Source organism: Ursus arctos, unplaced genomic scaffold, assembly GCF_023065955.2.
Source record: "Ursus arctos isolate Adak ecotype North America unplaced genomic scaffold, UrsArc2.0 scaffold_10, whole genome shotgun sequence".
In the NCBI taxonomy this organism is placed as follows: Eukaryota; Metazoa; Chordata; class Mammalia; order Carnivora; family Ursidae; genus Ursus; species Ursus arctos.
The window spans coordinates 53,412,301-53,433,634 of NW_026622764.1; the positions used below are offsets into that span (position 1 = coordinate 53,412,301).

Below are 21,334 nucleotides of genomic sequence, written 5' to 3' on the forward strand. Positions count from 1 at the left end.
CTCCTTACACCACTTGGAATCCTCCCCCTGCTTTGCTTGGCTCATTCTATCTCAAATGTCAGATCTCAGCTTCAAGTCAGCTCCAGAGAGGCCTTCCTTGACCTTCCTTCCTAAAATAGGGCTCTCAAAACCTTGTTTTTGTTTTTTTTAGAGATTTTATTTGAAGTAATCTCTACACCCAACCTGGGGCTTGGACTCAACCCCCAGATCAAGAGTCGCAGACTCCACGGACCGAGCCAGCCTGGCGTCCAAACCTAGTTCTTTTCTTTCACAGGATTCATCACCATGTGTAAGTAGGTATTTATCTATTTATTTAATTCCTGTCTCCATGGTTGAGGAGAGGGCGTTTTGCCTTGTTCTGTGCTCGAAGAATGCTTGGTGTTTGGTAGTATTTATTATTCAATGAATACTTGTTGGAAAGAAATGAAAGAGTACATGGATAAAGAAAGTCTGGGTAACTGCTAGGGAAGCAACTCTTTACCTACTGTGCCCCAAACTGAATAAACCATATGCTCCTCCCGCCCCAGTGTGTGCAGCCAGCACTGTTCTAATTTTTAATTATTTTCTCAGTCAGCAGGTATTAGTAGTACTCACCTTCACAGTACGGTGGGCTACTGTATTACACGTTTTGATACTACGAAGGGGTTGGGGAGCTCTGCCTGACGCCCCCTATAGCTCCCCGCGGAGAAAGTTGGTTGCAGTTAAGACGTGACTACGTGTCCAGCAGAGGGCGCTGCGCAGACATAGCTGCCGCAGGCGCAGGCGCAGCTCCGCAAGGGAGGGGCGCGGAGAGTAGAACGACGTTTTAAGTGGCAGTGGCGAGAAGTATTAGCCCATTCCCGGGACAATTTCCAACTGCTAGGTGGCTTCATAGCCCCATATAACGCAGTGGTTTCCTAGTCTGGTTGTATCACTGGGACATGGAGAGCTTTTGAAAAATACAGATTTCTCGGCAGCACCCCTGAAGTTTCTGGTCTAGTACGACCCCCTTGAAGATGTTCCCCGCTGATTTTGATGACCAAGAGCTTTGGGACCCGTTGGTGGCAACACCCACCAACTCGGGGAGCCCAAAGAGTGAGAAGACAAACCTGGTTCTCACCCCCAAGCTTGTTGCTTTTTAGCTGTGTGACCTTTGGGAACATCCACTCCCCTTGTAGAATGGAACTGTGATGCCTATCTTGTAAGATTGTTTTAAAGCTCAAAGGACATCCAGGTTAGTAAAGCAGCTAATAGTAAGTGTTCAACACAAGGTAGCCTCTAAGCTGAATCAGAGGTGGAGGAGGTGTTCTGAGATCTCTCCTGGGTCTCCTCCTCTCTCTCCCTAGAAAGGAGGCGGTCCGCTCCAACCATTTGAGAATTGACTACAGTATTTAGTTCTAGAATCTCTGCCTGTCTTTAGTTCATTCACTTTTCTTCCGGTAGGCACTAAAGAACAGTATAAGGAGATGAGGGAGGGTTCTAGTGAGAAGGGATCGTAGGCGGCGTCTGGTCAATCCCTTTATTTCTCAGATGGGGAAACAGGTTCAGAGAGGTTGAAGCTTACCCAAGGTCACACAGCTGATTAGCACAAAGCCATGGGCCTGTGCTGTCCCCAGCGCTCAGTGTCGCCTCTGGAAGGTTAGTGGTGAATCTCTTTTGGTCTTCCCCTTTCTTCCAGAAAAAAGAAGGGTGGTTCTCTTGAAAACTCAGTGCTTGCTGCACTCCCATGCTGGGGTCATTATTACTGCCTTATCCAACAAAACATATTTGCAACAAAAGAGGAAAAAATGGTAATTCCATCGTGAAGCTGGTGGGCATTCTCCAAATGCTTAGGCACATTACTGTGTGTAATCCTCAACTTATCCTGTTCATTCATTCATCAAATATTTGTCAAGACTTCAAAGGATTCCGGGCACCATGGATGCTGCAATGGGCAAACAGGCCCCTGCTCCCATGCCGCCTGCATTCTGCTGAGAATGGCAGACTGCTAATCACGCAAGTCAACAAGATCATTTCAGATAGCTTCCAGGGTTTTGAGAAAAACAAGACGCAGTTGATAGGAAGTGACTGGCCCACAAAGGACCTGAGGCCTGGAGTCCAGAAAGGCGTCTCCCAGGAGGTGACATTTGAGCAGAGACCTGGGCAATGACAAAGAGCCAACCACAGAGCCAGGTGTGGAGAGCTGCCCAGAGTGAGTTCCGTGTGTTCAAAGACCTGGAAGGAGGCAGGTGAGCAGGAACAGACGGTGGCAGCAGCTGGAAGGCATGCATCTGGGGAAGGTGGAGAAGGCAGCTCCGGGCTTGGCCAGTGTGCGCTTTCGGCTCCTACCCTGCCGCTTACATTTTCCCTTCTCTTGGGCAAAATGTCATGGAGGCAGGGAGGCCTTTGGGGAGGAGAATGGGGGAGACTTTTGGAAAACAGTTGTATAACTTTAAGGGGTGGGTATAATTCACTCATTGCATATATGAGGCACTGAGCCAGGGGAAACTGAATGGTGGCTTGGGTCTCACTTCCTTCCAGACCATGCCTCTAGTTTTCCTGCCTTTATTTACACCTGTGGCTTACCTTCCCCCCAGTCCAACTCCGCCTTCCTTGGGTGTCATCCATCCGGCCCCACCACCTCTCCTAGCTCAGTGCTGGCCTCGCAATGGGGCTCTCGTATCATCCCTAATTCTCAGGTCCCTATTCCGATCAAAATTAAAAGTTTCCTTTCATGTGAACGGCTCTCATAGTGTAGGCAGAGTCCCTTTCTCTTTCCTGTTGATTAAGTGACACCATCCAGTTTCCTGGCTAGTGGTCTCTGGGCTCCTGCTTCCCAAGGGGCTGCGGGAGGGGCAGGGGGCATCCTCAGCAGCCTAGCTAGTAACACTAGTCCATTAGGATTGTATTTCATCTGGAGTTTACAAATAAATGACCTCAGCTTTGTGTTTTCGAAAGAAGGAAAGTTGGCCCTCCTCTCCTTGGGACTTGGTTGAGGGGTCATTTCCCTCGCCTTGCTCTCTAGACACTGCCTGCGGAAGAATGTGATCAGACCTACACCATTTGTTCGCACATTTCCACAAGCCCCTCTGTGGGCTGCCGCCCAGGGATTAGAAGTCAGTCTTGGAACATCAGGGCGTCACAGTAGAGTAACCATGTCAGACATAGTCTGTTATATTGTTCCCATGTGTTACCTCATTCGATCTCTAGAAGCAGCCTCTGAGGCTGGGGTGGGGCCGGTACTATGGTCTTCTGGTATGTAACTGGCTGAGAGAAGGCAAGTCACCTGTCAAGGTCACACACCTGGGGCCTGGAAGAACTGGGCCTCACCTAAGCCTTTTCTCTCGGTATTTATTCCTCTGGAATCATAATCCTTTTGACTTAGAATGGATGAATTCAGGACTGGGCTATCTTAGAAACTGTTCCATTAATTTTTAAAATCATGTTTGCATGAGAATAACAGAAGGAGTCCATTTCTGGATGACCACTGCGGGGGTTGGGACTGGAGAAGTTTTGTTTTCACACTGACAGGATGAACTTCCCAGGAGGTCAGAAGGGCGAGAGGGGGAGTGAACATGGGCTATCAAGTGACTTTTTCTAAACATCCTGAACAGGATCCACTTCTGGGAATAGCCAAGGACTGTCCCTCCCATAGACAACAACCACGAACCCTGGGGAGCTGAGTGTGGTCAAAAGCAGGAAGATTCTGTAGAAGTCAATACTCGGAAGGAGGGATTGGCACTAGGGGGAGTTTCCTGTTTTTAGGGCTCCTATCATGAGGACATTGGCTACATATGGTAATAGGTAGGAATCCCAGAAGAAGAGCAGAGAAAACGGGACAGAAAAAAATATTTGAGGGGTGCCTGGGTGGCTTAGTCGTTAAGCATCTTGCCTTCGGCTCAGGGCGTGATCCCGGGGTTCTGGGATTGAGCCCTGCATCAGGCTCCTCTGCTGGGAGCCTGCTTCTTCCTCTCCCACTCCCCCTGCTGTGTTCCCTCTCTCGCTGGCTGTCTCTATCTCTGTCAAATAAATAAATAAAATCTTAAAAAAAAAAAGAATAAGAAAAAAATATTTGAAATTATGGTCGAAGTTTTCCCACATTTGGTGAAAGCCATTTATTGATACCAGAAGATCAGTGAAAGAGAATAAATAGAAAGCAAACCATGCCTAGGCACATGGCGTCCAGACTGCGAAGAACCAAACTCAAAAAATCTGAAAGCAGCCAGACCAAAAATGTCACTTTACATACAGAAAAACAATAATTCCAAAGTTCTCTGACTTCTCATTGAAACCACAGAGACCAGAAAGCAGTAGAACATCTTTAAAGTGCTAAGAGAAAAAAAAAAAAAGAAGAAGAAAAAAACCCCTGTCAACCCAGAATTTTATATCCAGAGAAACTAACTTTTCAGAATAAAAGTGAAATAAAGACATTTTCAGAGAAAAGAAAATGGAGAGATACTCTCACCAGCAGGCTTGCACTCCAAGACGGGCTAATGGAAGTTTTTCAGGCTGAAGGAAGATGATGCCAGACAGGAGCTTGGATCCTCAGGAAGACATGAAGAGCATGCAGCTTGGTGAATGTGTGGGTGAGGAAAGCGTCCTCGGCAGTCCTCTGCATGGGCAGGAAGCTCATCCCGAGGGGTAGAGACTTGGGTGCACTGGAACGGACCAGACCCTGGATGGAGGTCAGAGGAAGACACCATTTTGAGTGTGTAGCAATCCTGTTCCTATATTGATCCCTGGACCCTGAACCCCCAGCCTACTTTCTGGATACTTGTGCCAAGCCCTGGGGTGGAAATTGGACAAGGAGATGAAAAATAACGGCTTTATTCATCCCCAAATGAGAACAACAAAAACTGCTTCACTATTGACTGAAACGCACAGGCTGTCTGTTTGGGCCCTTTAAAAATTTTAAAGAGGGCACTACTCTCATGACCTAGTTACCTCCCAAAGGCCCCACCCCCAAATACCATCGCATTGGAGATTAGAGCTTCGACATGTGGATTGTGGGGGGACGCAAACATTCAGTCACAGCAGGACAGCAGACATCTTCCAGGGACATACTGTGTTTTATAGTTTGCTCTTACGTTGGCTGTATTTGTTCTCTCACTGCACATTTGTCAGTTTGGGAGTCTATATATGACAATCGATACGGATGATTTAATTGTTCAGTTATTTTTTGTTATCAGCCGTTGTCACAAATCCAGTTTCACAAAAATACCAAACAAAAATAGAAGTGATACTTTTAACTTGTGGCAGCTGAGGAACCCAACCCCTTGCCTAAAGCTCTCCTTCTGTTCCTCTGACCTTGGGGATCCCATGCCCAGGAGGCTCACACTGGGCCCAGATTGCCACCACCAGAATGGCCAGGAATCAATCTGGAAGAAAAGCTGCAGGCCAGCAGAGACTGTCACAGAGAAGCAATGATCCAAAGACAGCTCTGGCACCTGCCAACTCAGGGAGATTGGACTGACCAAGCCACATGTGCCCAGGAAGGAGGACATGGGTGCAATGCTCATTGTACGGGCCCTCCCTTTCCCTTCTGGCAGAGCTAAACTTGAGTTGTGTCTTCTCACGTTGGGAGACTCACAGTTGCATGTTGGAGTATCTCTGAAATAGCCATGGCAAATATATTTGATAGAATGTTCCTCTTGATCCACTCAACGTGCAATGTGAGGTAAATTTAAAAGTGATAAATAAGGCTCAGAAATTCAGTTCTAACTTCTTTTTTCCCCCTTCAATGTGAATATACAAAAGCTACCTATTCAGTCATGGCTTTCTAATAATGTAAAAACCCAACTCAAGTTCAGCCCTTAAATTGTGGGATCCAAAGTGAATTCTATGTTATTTTCTGTAGCCAGACATGTGCGCAACACTTAATTCTGGTTATTGGTCTCTGAAAGTAGTAATTTAGGATCAAGGATATAATTTCCCATCCAGAGACCAAAAGGCCAGAGAGGATCCTCGAAGCCTACTATTAGATTAGAGGCAGTCAGATGGAAAGGAGTCTAGAAGATCAAGGTAGCCTGAGTCATATATGGATGCATTAGTCAGGGTTCTCCAGAGAAGCAGAACCAACAGGATATATATGTAGATATATATAGGAGGAGATTGATTATAGGAATTGGCTCACATGATTATGGAGGTTGAGGAGATCTACAGTCTGTCTTCTATAAGCTGGAGAACCAAGAAAGCCACTGTAATTCAGTCCCAGTCTGAAGGCCAGAGAACCAGGAACACCAACGTCTGAGAGCAGAAGAGATGGATGTCTCAGCTCATGCAAGAGGGCAAATTCACCCTCCCTCTGCCTTTTTGTTCTATTCAGGCCCGGAGTGGATTAGACGATGCCCATCCACACTGGTGAGGGCGAACTTCTTTACTGAGCAAACTGATTCAAGTACTACTCTCTTCCAGAAACACCTTCCACAGACACCCAGGAATAACGTTCTACCAGCTATCTGGGCATCCCTTAGCTCTGTCAGATTGACACACAAAATTAACCATCACACTGGACTTTTCTGGTGGACCAGACCTTCTGAACATATCCTAGGCAGAGGCTGCTGGAAGCACCTTCTGAAGAGACCCCTTCTGCACCCCTTACAGCAGCCCCCCTCCCCAGTTAAGGGCCTGATGGGAGAAGTGTGCCCTGCACTGCCCTCAGGCCACAAGACCTACAATTTCTGAGTTGCCATTTGGTTCGTGGAGACACACAGCCCGGAGAAACGGAGCATTCTCTTTCTCCGTTTAGTAGACCAGTTTTATGGAGGCTTGACGTGGGCAGGTGTGGTGCGGGATGGGGAGGATACGCACCTGAGCAGACGTGGCCCCGCCTGCAGGAGCCCCCCAGGCCTGGCCAGCTGAGCAGGGCCAGCTGAGCAGAGGTGCTGCACATGCGCACACCCGGAGCGCACGCAGAAAACAGTGAGACGCGTGATAATGACGGTAGGGCCGACGCTTCTCCGAGCCATATGGTGACCAGTGACCAACCACGGTCCCTACACATTTCCTGCTCTTGAACCTGTGAAGTGTGATCAAGGAAGTCTTAGCAAAGTAAAATAATTTAAAACCAGAGGGCGCGGGATGGTATTAGGCTAGGAGATAAATGCCTCCCTGCTCTTCCCCGAGCTTATCTATCTGATCTTGCCTCCAGGCTTAGTCCCTTGGAGCTGCTGTGAAGAAGAGCGCAGACTGGGAGGCTTATAAACCACAGAAACTCACTGCTTACAGTTCTGGAGGCTGGGGAGTCTCAGACAAGGCCCTGGCAGACTCCGTGTCTGCGGAGAGCCCACGTCCTGGTTCACAGATGTCTTCTTACTGTGTCTTAACATAGCAGAAGGGGCGAGGGAACTTTCTGGTGTTCTTTTCTTTTCTTTCTTTTTTCTTTTTCATTGAATTTTTTTATTTGCGTATGCTTGACACACGATGTTACATTTGTCTAGGGTTTCTTTTCCTTTCTTGTCCCATTCATAGAGCCTCCCAAAGGCCCTATCTCCTAATACCATCACACTGGGGATGAGATTTCAACATACGAATTTAGGGGACACAAACATTAAAACATCCGCCAAGATTCCATTTCCAGCCACCCCAGAGCCCATGCTGTTCCTCAAAGAAGCTGGTTGCACTGGCCTCAGGACCGCTGCCTTTCCTCCTGCTCATGTCTCAAATTCCTACATGCATTGTTCCCTCTGCATTTATGTCAGATGTGTGCAAGCTTGTGGCCTCGTGTCATTAAGTCTCTCAGACGTGGCCACCCATCTGACATGGCACCCGACACTCTCTTTCTCTTTGCCCTGCTTTGTTTTTCTTTGTAAGACATCTCACTTGACATTGTGTACTTGTATGTGTGTTGATTATCTGCCCCCTCTAAGCATAGTGCAAGGTCTAAGAGGATGGGGACTCTGATTTGCTCCTGGCTGCAAGCGCTGTGCCCAGTACGGCATCTGGCATATCAATGAAATTAGTCTTTATTGGCAGAATGGACAAACACATCATCTGTCTGAAAGAATATACTTTTTAAAACACAGCCAAATGAACGTCTTAAAAGTAGGCTGTCATCACAGTTTTTCCCCATTCTACATATCTAAATTGGTTTAAACCAAGAATAAGGTTTTATGGGAATAAAGCATGAAGGAAATGAGGCCTGGACAATTGGGTGATCTACTCACCCGCATCCATTTCTTGTCTTGGTGCCTAGTCAATTTCCTATAAGTCCTGGATACAGGCCGTGAACGAGATTAAGTATGATATCAGTTGATGGATTAAGCTCCAATTTCTCATGAGAAACCATGGGAAGTTATTGCTTCAGAACCAGTTGGGTCTAGCCTGCACAAAGGGAAGTCGAGATTGAGCACCTATCCAGATGAAATTAGGGGGCATCCGACATCCAAACTGGCCAAATTATTTAGGTATTTGCCAAGTGTCTGTTTCATGTTGTGACAACCAAATGCAATTAAACTCTCAAAGGCATCATTTATTTAAGCAGTGAGAAAATGGGATAGAATATCTGTCCAAATTAATGATGAATTATGTTATAAACCTGGCCTTACATTTAAAAATGAAATAAGGGCCTGGAACTGTGGTAGAAACCAACTCCTGAGGACTCTGAGAGGTAACTGCTTTGTCACACTTGGGGGTGAATGTATGGGGGCAGAGGGACTCTATGTGCGGTGCTAGGTTGATATCCCGGTCCGAGTCCCCAGAACTTAACTTGTAATGTTAACTTACATGGCAAAAGAGACTTTACAAGTATGATTAAAGATCCTGAGATGGACAGTTATCCTGGATTATCTGTATGGGCCCTCGATGTAATCACAGGGTCCTCGTAAGAGGGAGGCTGAGGGAGATTTGAAGGTGACGTGACCATAGAAGCAGAGATGAGAGTGAAGGGCTTTGAAGATGGAGGAGGGGCTGTGGGCCGAAGAACAGAGGCCACCTCTAGAAGCTGAAAAAGGCAGGGAAGCAGATTCAGCTCTCCGAGCCTCCAAAAGGAACCAGCCCTGCAAACAACTCGATTTCGGCTCAGTGAAACTGCTTTCAGACTTATGACCTAGAGAACATTTGAGAAAAAATTTGTGTTGCTCTAAGCCACTGAGTTGGTGATGACCTATTAGAGCAGCAACTGGAAATGACGACCTGTGCTTTCTGGGAATTCATAGCTTCTTGCCGCTCTGACATGGGCACCTTGGCAGCTGCCTCAGCCTTATCTTTCAGAAAACAGAACCTGAGACAAAGGTTAGGATGCTCACTCCTTCTTTAGGTACGCAAGCCTGGGGCAAGGAGGGTGAAAGAAAAGGGACACCAAGCAAGGAAAGGTGCATAGATTTGCTCTGAGATAGGCTGTTGCAGTGAGCTGTGAAGACACTCCTCCATGGCACATCGCTCAGGTAGAGGGTTGCAAAGAGGGGCCCTACTTCAGAGTACTCCACGGAGAGAGAAAGGAGGGAGGATGTACCCATCTGGCTCCGTCCTGTTTCTCATTTCCAACTAGTTGAGGTTCATCCAGGGTGGGGGGTTAATGCCCTGAACTTCTGGTTTGTTCCATCCAGTTCCTCAGAGGCGGCTTAGGAAATCATACCCCAAAGAGTTGGTTTGTGTTGTTTCATTTAAAACCAAAAATGAAGTTCAGGTTCACACAGTGGTTGAGTAGGGATCCAAGAGAGTGAACACAAGCTGGAGGCCTCTTGAGGTTCAGGCTCAGAAGCCACACAGCGTACTTCCAGAACATTCGGATGGTCAAAGCAAGTCACAGGCCAGTTCAGCTTCAGTGGTTGTGGAAATAGATGCTATCTCTTGATAAGAGATGCTGTAGGGGTATCTTGCAGGGAAAATGGATGTTGAGAGGGGAATGATTGGGACAGTTTTTGCAAATAATCTACCACAGGTCATTAGCAGGACAAAGCAGAAGGAGCACTGAGCACCCATGAGCACCAAGACGGGGTGGCATAAGTCCTGCACAATGGCAAACCTCTTCTCCTTCACCAGAGCCCAAGCTCAGTATGCCTTGGCGTGGAAGAGAGGGACTGAAGCCAACAGCCGGATCAAGAAGGGCTTTGGTGCCAAACCCAGTCGTTTGGATTTTGTTCCGAAGGCAGCAGGCAGCCACAGGAGAGGGAGATGGGCAGGCTTTCCGTTTTGAAAGCCCTACTGACTGGGATACGGAGGATAGATGAGGTCACCTGGGCAGGCCTTCGGGAGGTGATCAGGGCATGAAGATGGAACCCTCGTGAAGAAGATGAGTGCCCTTCTAAAAGGGACCCCGCAGAGCTGTTTGCCTCTCTCTGCCATGTGAGGACCCCGCGAAAAGACGGCTTTACCAGCACCCTGGTCTTGGTCTTCCAGCCTCCAGAACTGTGAGAAACGAATTTCTGTTGTAAGCCCCCCAGTCTGCGGTGTTTTGTGATAGCGGCCCACACTGACCAAGACACTTACCCAGGTGAACTCTGAAGTGGCTAACAAAGGTCACACCTAAAACGCAGGATGGTAAATGCTGTCAATCAAAGCTGTCCTGGAAAATCCTCCTCCGAGGGATATTTTTACTTGGTGTAGTGTTTGTATTCTCGGTCTCCAGCCTTTAAAAATGCATGTTCTGGGACACCTGGGTGGCTCAGTGGTGGGTTAAGCGTCTGCCTTTGGCTCAGGTCATGATCTCAGGGTCTCGGGATCGTGTCCTGTGTCAGGCTCCCTGCTCCACGGGGAGCCTGCTTCTCCCTCTGCCTCTGCCTCTCTCTCTCTGTCTCTCCTGAATAAATAAATAAGATCTTTAAAAGAAATAACAGAATAGCTTGATTACATGAATCCCACTGTAGCTTTTGCATTTTACTGCCGTTGTCAGCTCTAACTATGTCCCACGTCAAGGTCACCTCCCAATTAATAGAGCCTCATGATTCAGTTCATAGTACAAAGCAGTTATTGGGCCTCAGGACTTTCTCAGCTTGGAAGAATTATTCTCAGCATGTTTTTTTCAGTCAAACGGAATGTTTTCCCAGGGAACTTAACTCCATTTAATTGCCCTCCGTGAATCTTGCTGTTTTCTCTTGACTGTTCTGGGTTTTTCTGGAAAGGAGAAATTGTACTAGAGGGCAGTGTGTAAAGTCAGAGGATAAACAGGTGCAGAGTAAGGAGGAGCCTGGGGGGAGTCGAGGGGAAGGAAGCCCTGTGGGGAAATTCTAGACTGTCAAACGACTACTGAACCCTGCACGCTGATGCCAACGAGAAGCGTAAAGACACGGTGTTAACACTAGATTTGGGAGATCAGCTATAAACTTGTGAAAAGTTGCATACCACAAGAGAAATACCAGGATAGGTTGATTGTGGATGCTGTTAATGAGTGAAGTCATAGTATCAACAGAACCTTTTATGAAGTCAGAGTCATTCATTCATAAGGTGCATGGCCCAGGCCACTGGGATGTAGCAGTGAACAAGTCACTTAGGCTTCTTAGAGGACCTGGCTTTCGATTCTAACTTAAGAGAGGAAAGACGAAATGATGGTGTGAACAGGGACCAAAATCCAGGAGAGATTTGTGGGGCCGTGAGGAAATCATTGGAATTGTTTCTTCCAAAGCGATCAGCTGGACCTGGGTCTCTTCAGTAGCTGACGTGAAATTGTTAAGAGGCTTACTTTTTTAAAGATTTATTTATCTATTGGAGAAAGAGAGAAAGTGGGGGGAGGGGTGGAGGGCGAGGGCGAGGGAGAGAATCTCAAGCAGACTCCCTACTGAGCGCGGAGACCCACGAGAGGCTCTGAGATCCTGACTTGAGCCGGAATCAAGAGTCAACTGACTGAGCCACACAGGCACCCTGAGGCTTCATTTTTGATAGAGCAGTGCTGAGCTCTCCAAAATGAGGTCTGTCACTTTCACTTTCTGGTCGGAAAGGCCCCTGTGGTGCTGGAACCTGGCACGGCATAGGGGATAAAGGTCTGGGACAACTTGGGGCACAGTTATGAAAAGCCGAGAGGACTGTGGGAACGGATGTGCCTCTGCTTGAACGAGGCCCCTCTGCAGCTTTGCAGACCCACAGGCATGGGACCTGTGTCAGGCTCCAAAGCCGCGATGGCCCTGCTGAGCTGGCACTTCCTGTTTTTCTTTCTTTCTTTTTTTTTAATAAAGATTTTATTTATTTATTTGTCAGAGAGAGGGAGAGCACAAGCAAGGGAACAGCAGGCAGAGGGAGAAGAGGCTCCCTGCTGAACAAGGAGCCCGATGTGGGACTCGATCCCAGGATTCTGGGATCATGACCTGAGCCAGAGGCAGATGCTTAACCAACTGAGCCACCCAGGCGTCCTGGCACATCCTGTTCTAACCAGGATGCCAGGAGCTCCAGCTCTCCTTAGGGGTGGGAGACCCCTGTGAATAGACTCGTTGCATCCCCCACCATACCTGGTATGATTCCATTCCTGGGGCTTAAGGAGCTTTTGAGAAGGGACTAGAGAGAGGGCCTGGCACTATTTGAGTTAAGGGAGCCCATCCTCGAGGAAGAAGGAAACTTAGGGGCTACCCAGGTTCACCTCTTTGCTAAAAGGTGGTGGAACACACAAGATCACCTGGCTTATTAGTGACAGAGCCAGCCCAGGTCTCTACCACACTTTTTGCCTTTTGTGGAAATGTGATGCTGTTTAACTCTAAGCTAGTGTATCCTATGGACAGTTCTAGGTGATCTCAACTTCCATGTGTCACTGACACGATAATTTGCCTTTTTCCTCCTCTTCAAATCATGCCTCGTTTGGTCCTTCACTTCTTTCACAGAAGAAAAGGTAGTATCCCCCACCCCTAAGTTTATCTCATTTGTCCCTTTGGCAAGTGACGTTTCGGCCACCACCCCCTGTCCTGCTCTCTGGCTCCTGCCTTCCAGCTGGCAAATCCTGAGGTGGGTCCTTAGGTGCTGCTCCCCTCCCTGCCCCCAGAGACCTCAGCCAGATCTATGGACCCGCCTACTGCTCATGTAACTTCAATGATTCTGCATTCATTTCCAGTGCCTCCCTATTTCCAGGGCTCTAGACCCACGTAACAAATGGACTCTTAGACACTTGCATGTGAAGGCTCTCAGACACTTTAAACCAGCATATCTCAGAGTTACCACCTTAATGTCTAACTCACTCCCTTTCCAATAGTCTCTGTGCCGTGAGTGGCACCATCAGACATCTCTTGGTATAAGCCTGGGAACCCAGATGTCTGCCTCAACCACTTGACCTCTACCTCCACGGCAGGTCAGTCAGGTGCTCTGGATTCTACCGCCTTCGTCTCTCTTGACTCTACTCTCCCCACTCCCTCTATCGCCGTCTCAATTTAGCTCTTCACCTGAGAACCTACACTCATGCTTCAAGACTTGTTCAGCTCAAGTGTCCTCTCCCCCAGGAAGCCTTCCAAAAGTCTGTTCAGACTATTATGTAATTGATGGGTTATCTTTTTTTTTTTCCCTCTTCCATCAGACCATAAATCTCTAAAGGCAAAGACACTCTCCCCTCCTTGTACCCAGCATGGCACTTAATCAGTGACTGTTAATAGCATGAATGCATAAATATACAAATGAATGAAGTGAAGTAATAATATTTATTTTCCACATGCGGGATTCACGGTCAAATATGGGTGTTCCCATTTAACCTACCACGCTCCACAGATTTTATCAGGTTTTTTTCTAGGCATATTTTCTCTTGTTCTGTTTCACTCTCTACTAAACACAAAAAGAAACAAGACTCAAGATACACACTAGTGACTGGAAATTCAATCTGGTTTCCTGGACCAGAAAATTAAGTGAAAAAGCGTCTTCAAAGGAAGTTAAATTTATAAACTACAGTCAGACAAAATTAGCCATTGGAAATTCCATTGTCCTGCATGGGAGTTACCTTACAACCCGCCGGTGGCTGGCTGTGGAAACACCGCAATTAGACACGTTATCTCCCCTCTGTTCTTTGCTGGAGAGTCAGCTGTTGTAGTTCATTTTCAGGCAAAGTGGTGTTAGCAGGTGAAGAGCAAGTAATGAAGTGCAAACTTGGAGACATTCATCATGGCATTCTCACAGAAAATGAGGGACAGGGAATAATTCTCAGCCTAATCTTATAAATTTCCAGATTGTATTCACTGATTATAATTTACCTAACATAAAATTTTTTTTGTAACTTCATAGGGTGACAGATGGTAACTAGACTTATTGTGGTGATCATTTCACAATATATATACATTAGAATCATTATGCTGTACACCTGAAACTAATATAATTGCCTGTCAATTGCACTTCAATTAAAAAATATTACCTAACACTTATTAAGCACTCACGTCATGGGTGTATGATATATTCACAACGGGAAGAGCCATCTGGCCATCCCATCAAGACTTTTTTCTTTATAGCCTAAATGGAAAGAGGATAATGAATACCACATGCAAACCAATTTGTCAAATTATCTTAAGTTTTAATTTTTCTGTGAACTCTGATTAAAGGAAACATATTTGGGGAAAGGGTCATCCTGTTTGTTTGTGCAGGACTTTTTTTCTTAATTTGGGAGAGATACCGTGTCCCAGTGGGGGGGGCATTCTCTTGAATAGATCAATATGCCCCAGGCAAAGTCTAGTTATCCCTTTTTAGGTAAGTAGGTGAAAGGGTGATGGTGGTAGTGCGTGTCCTTATAACTCTGGCTGCAGCATTTTTCCCAGGGTGCTGGAAAATCCAGATTAAGGACAGGGCTCCTGGTCATATAGAGACCTCTGTCAGTTTAAAACCCTTCTGTGGTGTCAGTAGAACGAGGTTGGCATTTTTCCCCTCCGAGAGGAATGCGTGTTCATGTGACTCAAGCCATTAAGTGAGAACTGGCCTTGACCTGAGGAGAAGGACAGTGGTGATAAAAGAAACCCGTCGGGACGTTGTTACCAGTTCCAACAAAAGCACGGGGCTGAAATATGGCTGCCACTTGTTTTCCCTTCTGCCAAGGAATTCGTTAACCCGTATTCGTTGAGTGTCGATTAGAAGCTGGTGTTACGTGAGTTAGCTAAGCATGTGCTCCTTAGCTCGAGAATTTATTGAGCATTTGGGGAAAACGTTTACTATGTGTATGGCGGTGTATTTCTCCAAGAACCATGCCCTGATTATTTTGTGTAGGGCCGCATCGGTTCTCTAATAGCTTTCCCAGAAACAGTGATGAAGGACGCTTAATTGTGGGTGTAATTCAGTTTTCCCGTTCTTCGTGCATGAAACCGCGTTCAGCAGCAGTGTCTGTGTGAGCGGAGGAGCCACACTGCAGTATGAACCCTTTTCTTTCAGGTGCTGCCGCAGGGCCGGGCACTGACCCCTGTGGAGGTTGGGTCGCTCAAGTTTCTCTCCTTAACAAAACCCAAAGTGATTTTTTTAAACTGGAGATTTTATGAGTAGTTGGAACGACAGGATTCTACTGTGGAATGAATACTGTGAGGCTTGCTGGCAAGTTTACTCAGGGAAATGGTAGATCTGTAAGCCTTATTTTGTGGCCCATTTACATGGGGTTATCAGTTAGGAAAACTGCAATAACAATACTCAGTCAAGTGGTATTTTTTTCATAGAACATGAAGTCTAGGGGCGCCTGGGTGGCTCAGTTGGTTAAGTGTCTGCCTTCAGCTCAGGTCACAATCCCAGAGTCCTGGGATCAAGACCGGAGTTGGGCTCCCTGCTCAGCGGGGAGCCTGCTTCTCCCTCTGCCCCTCACTCTCCCCTCTTCCCAGGCCCGTTCTCTCTCTCTCTCTCTCAAATAAATACATACAATCTTAAAAAAAAGAAGAAGAAGAAGAAGTCTAGGGCGGGGAGCTGCTGGCCTTGGTTTAGCTGCCCCACTATGCCTTAAGGACCCTTTCTGTCTTTGCCTTTTGGTCCCTCCCTTCTTAGCATGCAGGGCTTTCCTTATCAGGCTGGCCCATTTGTGATGGTGACATGGCTGTCCCAGCTCCGGGTACCCCGTCTGTACTGTAGGTATGAGGACGGAAAGGGGCAGGGCCAGTGGCCACTACTCCTGGACCTGGTCCTTTTACACAGAAGTAAAAGCTTCCCCAGACGGTACCCCTCCTGCCCCCCAAGAGTTGCCCCTTTGTCTCATTGGCCAGGACCTGTCATGGGGTCGTGCTTCACTGCAGAGGGACAGGCCAAGGAGTATCCGGCTTGCTCAGCTTCCGTAGTGGAGGCCGGCAAAGCAGAGGAGAATTGGGAATAAGCCACCCTACCGATAACAGAAGAGTAGCTACCAGTCGTCCTTTAGGGAAGCAAGGAGTGGTCAGAATCCATCTGATGGCTTCCTTTTGTGGTGCTTATACGCGAATTAGATTCCTCTGGGTTTCCTGATGCAGACACCCTCTCTGGTTCTTCCACTATTAGGAGGGCTGATATGAGGCTACAGAAGGAAATAAAGGAGGCAGGAGGTTGTCTCAGGCCACATGGTCCGACCTTTGTGGTCAGGCCATGTGGGACAGTCTGGACTGTGGTCAGTGCTCCAGCTTTGGGGACACCATCACAACAGTATCTGGTCGGTGGCTCTTCAGAATCGGGCACTTGTGGATCCCGTGACTCAGATCTAAACCCACTGCTCCCACCTTTACCTTGCGTCTTACGGCACATGTCCTGGGAGAGCATCTGTTGCACAGCCTTCTCTGTCGACCGGAGGTGCCCCTGTGGGGTGCGGCGGCAGCTCACAGCCACCCCGGTCTCTGGCTGGCCGAGCCGTGGCTTTCGTGGCTTATTAGTGTGAGCGGGGTGGTGGGTCATGGACTCCCGCTCTTGGTCACCTTGAGCACACTCAGAAGGGCGGGAGAGCGGGTGAGGGAGGGTCCCTGAGGCGGCAGAGGAGGTAATGAAACAGTGTCCAGCCTGAACCCCTCGTTCTAGGCTATCTGCTGCGCTGTGTCAAACTGGCCATTTTGGGGGGATTGCCGCTGTTTGACTCTTTATCAAGTGTTCTCTCTCATTTGCTCAAAGTTAAAGCCCTAAAAGTCTTTTGCTTTCACTATCCAGAGAGCCAAAAGCTAGCGTAAAAAAGAAAAACAAAACCACCCTACACTTTCATTGTTCTGGTGGAATGTGTTCCAGTATATTGGGTTTTTGTTTTTTGTTTGTTGGTTTTGGTTTTGTTTTTTAGAAATTGAGGTAAGATTCACCTAAGACCAAGTCATCTGAAGTTGTCTTTAGCGCATGAGTACGCCGACCATTGTAAAGTAGACGTCGTGCGCTTACGACGCTGTGTCAACTATGCCTCTGTCCAGACCCAAATGATATATTTTTGAACAAGTGTGTGTGAGTGTCAGGATGACCTGGTCCTCCGTGCTGGAAAGACAGACTGACTGCAGGAGTTATGTGTTTATGGACCTACACTTCTTTATAGACTTCACATCAGAAGGTACCCTCCTGACCAGTGTTACCAGGCAGCTCTCCGGGTTCTCGGAAACCGGCCTGCCCTCTCTCAGATGTCCCCCAGCTGCAGAAGACACAGTGAGACACTGTTTGTTGGCAGAGGATTTATTGTTTAATCATTTTATGGTGGCTTAGATAGCAGTTAAATTCACACAAAAGCAAACAAATGATGACCAAACTGAGTCAGGTACCAGGCTGTGGGTGGCTTGGTTCTGACATGAAAATAGCGTCTCTCCTCCCATTCACTCACTGGGAAAGGAATTTTCCGAAGTAAGGCCTCAGAATGAATTACCAGAGGGCCAGGCCACTATTCAACCTCAGCAACAAGTCCTACGGCGCAGCCCTTTCCCCTTCCTTGGCGCTGCCTCAGAATCAGCTCCGTGGATCCGCACAACAGGCCCATGAAGGAGGCAGGGCAGGTGTGGTCATCGTGTGAGGCCAGAGACTCTGAGGGCATTGCCTGCCTCTCTCCTGACCACCCACCCCTCTAACTCTACAAGGACACAGGGGAGAGCTGCGCAGGCCCCTCCAATTACAGAATAGCTCCAAAGGAGTGTGCTTGGATTTGACTTCTAACACCAGTGTTTTTTAAACTGATGTTTTTCAATTTTGGGGGCTGTGAACAGTGTGAAGAGCAAATGAGAGAGAACAGAGCAGTAAATGTCAGAGTACACTGTGCTCATTGTAAGTCTTTTCTCCTGGAGTGTTTGCTTCAGTAGTGTGTATGTGTGTGTGTGTGTGTGTGTGTGTGTGTGTGTGTACTGGGTCGTGAAGTAAAATGTGTTTCCTAATGTAGGTTATAGTTTAACAAGTTTGAAAGCTACGGACACCACTGACTATGATCCCGTCAGATCTGCTCAGATTTGGACATGACCAGCCTCAGGCCTCGCCTGCCGCCCTGACCCTTCAAATACCAGGATGATAATGGGGGTGTTCAGAGTCCTTGTGCTAGGTTCGTGTGCACTCTATCAGAGGCAAAAATGGAGCATGACAGCCCGCACGGAAGCAAGTTCCAAGAACTGAGAACACAGCCCTCGGAGGGTTGTATAACTTTTCTACTGTAAAAAGAGGGTCGGTCCTGGCTTTGCTGTCCCCGGTTACTGTGTGAATGTACTTGAACATTCTAGGGCATTTCTAGAGCCACAGGCCAGGGTACTGACCTCCCTTACACTCCTAAGAAGCATGCTGCAGAGCGCTCTGGCTAAAATTATCCCACAGAAGCCACCTGTTTAGTTCCTTTTATACTTGTGCCTCTCAGCATTAGGTGTCCCAGATCACTTGTCCCAAATTCTTTTTCATGGAAAAAGCCATTATTCCATCTGTTGGAGTTCGGTGGTTTTGTTTTTTTTTTTAAGATTTTATTTATTTATTTGACAGAGAGAGAGACAGCCAGTGAGAGAGGGAACACAAGCAGGGGGAGTGGGAGAGGAAGAAGCAGGCTTCCAGTGGAGGAACCTGATGTGGGGCTCGATCCCAGAATGCCGGGATCCCGCCCTGAGCTGAAGGCAGATGCTTAACGACTGAGCCACCCAGGCGCCCCTGGAGTTTGGTGCTTTTAAAGACTGATTGATTGATTTTAGAGAGAGAGTGGGAGGGAGGGGCAGAGGGAGAGGGAGAGAGGAACCCATGCTGAGTGCAGAGCATGACGCGGAACTCGATCTCAGGACTCTGAGATCATGACCCTGAGCCGAAACCAAGAGTCAGACATTTAACTGACTGTGCCACCCAGGTGTGCTTCCATTTGTTGAAGATTGTAATTTGCCTTTTTTATTTTGCTTCTGATAAACTTAAATCTCGTCATTTTCTTAGGCAGTGTCTACATGAAGGCAACCCAGATAATTAGAGGTAAAATATTTAGTCAAATGAATGACTATAAAAAAAAATGCAGACAATTCCGATCAAAGCTCAGCTTGAATTTTTTTTTTTTTACATGTTGAATTGGTTAATTCTCTTAGTGTCCATAGATATAAATAGTCATTATAGCAAGTAAGTAGCCATTTTGGTTTCTGTTCCTATTGTGTTTTTAATTTTTTTTTAAAGTCATCTCTCTGTCCCACGTAGGGTTTAAACCCATGATCCTGAGACTAAGAGTCTTCTGCTCTTCCAACTGAGCCAGCCGGTCGTCCCATGTTCCCATTGCACTTTTGAAACTATTACTCAAGAAAAGTTCATCGAAAGTACTGAGTAGAAACCTCAGGACAAAACCACTAAGAAATGTTAAAGACTTGGGCGCCTGGGTGGCACAGCAGTTGGGCGTCTGCCTTCGGCCCAGGGCGTGATCCCGGCGTTCTGGGATCAAGCCCCACATCAGGCTCCTCTGCTATGAGCCTGCTTCTTCCTCTCCCACTCCTCCTGCTTGTGTTCCCTCTCTTGCTGCCTGTCTCTATCTCTGTCAAATAAATAAATAAAATCTTTTAAAAAAATAAATAAATGTTAAAGACTTGACTTTTAGGCTCTTAACTATCTAGCAATACTGGTTTTACCTAAAGGCAGTGGGCCTTTTGTGTACAAGCTGAAGGGGGTGTTCAGACTAATGACGATTGTGATGACGCTAAGGACAGTGGTGACAGCAATGTTTATTTTACGCAGGGCACCATATTCATTATTTCCTTTATTTCCTTTAATTACTACGAAACACTCTGAAGAAAGTATGACATTGATTTGACTTTTAAGTACACTGAGAATTATAAGGAAGATACAGGACTTTTTCAGTTCTCACTAGTAAGATGCCCGACCCTCAGGCTGACTCTCCGTGGAGGCAGAGGAGTTCACCAGGAGGAGCCCTGTCAGCCACTTTCCCGGGGGGGGGGGGTGTAGGGGTTTGTACGTTTTCGTTTCCCCTCCAGGGTGACCGTGCTGCCCATCAGCTCATCAGGGTCAAAAACCACAGGGGGTGAAAACTCAACCGCTCCTGTTTACAGGGAGAACAGGTGAAGTGAAGGTCAGGTTCCCAGGAGAATGCTGCGGAAGACCCAGGAGTGGGCCTGCCTGAGATGTGGATCTGCGAGGGGAGAACAGGGGGCTTGTGTGAGTGAAGATTCGGTGCAGACTCAGGATGGCAGAGAGATGGGGCCGCAAGGGAGTCAGGGGGGTGCATCGTGTCCTATCGCTGCTGGAACACATGACCACGGACTCCGTGGCATAACGCAGCACACATTTATTAGCTGGTAGCCCTAGAGGTCGGAAGTCTGAGATGGGACTTGCTGTGCCAAAATGAGGTGTTGGGCAGGGCTGTGCTCCTTTCTGGAGGCTCTAGGAGAGAATCCGTTTCTGTGTCTTTCTTGGCTTCTAGAGGCTGCCTGCATTCCTTGGCTTATGGCTCCTTCCATCTCCAAAGCCAACAATGGAGGGTTGAGTTCTTACATCAAATCCCTCTGAACTGTCTCCACAGTCCTATCTCCTTCTCTGACTTTCCTGCCTCCTTTTTCCATCGTAAGGACTCCAGTGATTACATTGGGCCTTCTGGATAATCCAAGATAACCCCCCACCTACAAGTCAGCTGGTCAGCAACCTTATTTCCACCTGTAATCTAATTCCCCTCTGCCATGTAACCTAACACATTCACAGATTCCAGGGATTAGGACATAGGCCTTTTTGGGGGTCATTGTTCTGCCTACCACAGTGTCCTCTTGGAGAAAGGACAGATTAGGAGAGACTTCCTGGAGGAGATGACCTCCAAACTGAGGCCCGAAGGAGGAGAGGGCATTAGCAAGGGGAAGAGTTTAGCTCGCACAAGGCCCCAGAGGTGAAAGGGAGCCCTGGCGTGTTTGGGGAGCTGCAAAGGTCTCATACAAACAGTCCCGTGTAAGTCAACCCCAAAGATGTGTTCTCAGAAAAGCACCTGTGACCAAGAAAAAGCCACAGTCCCAGAAAACAGAATTTCTCCAACTTTAGCACTGTTGCCGTCTCGATCCTTCTTTGTTGCTGGAGACCTTTCCTGGGCATTGTAGGAAGTTTGGCAGCATCCCTGGTCCCTATAGGCTAGATGCCAGTAGCAACCGTGGAGTTGTAACAACCAAAA

General features: G+C 47.5%; 1 protein-coding gene across 9 annotated transcripts in view; it reads left to right on the forward strand.

Moving 5' to 3' along the window:
• Nucleotides 1-2,022: 2,022 nt before the first annotated feature.
• The window catches only part of SLC25A30 (solute carrier family 25 member 30), a 60,535-nt gene continuing 41,223 nt past the window's right edge, over nucleotides 2,023-21,334 (forward strand). For 4 of the 9 annotated variants that reach the window (XR_007188952.2, XM_057308545.1, XM_048215699.1 and 1 more), the window contains exon 1: nucleotides 2,036-2,207. Coding sequence is in view for 8 of the 9 variants with exons in the window: in XM_057308545.1 (XP_057164528.1) it covers nucleotides 2,125-2,207 (83 nt within the window). In the remaining variant the exon portion in view is untranslated. Of the gene's footprint in view, nucleotides 2,208-21,334 lie in introns of all 9 variants that reach the window. The other 5 variants (XM_044381816.3, XM_057308527.1, XM_044381813.3 and 2 more) reach the window with 5 other exon arrangements.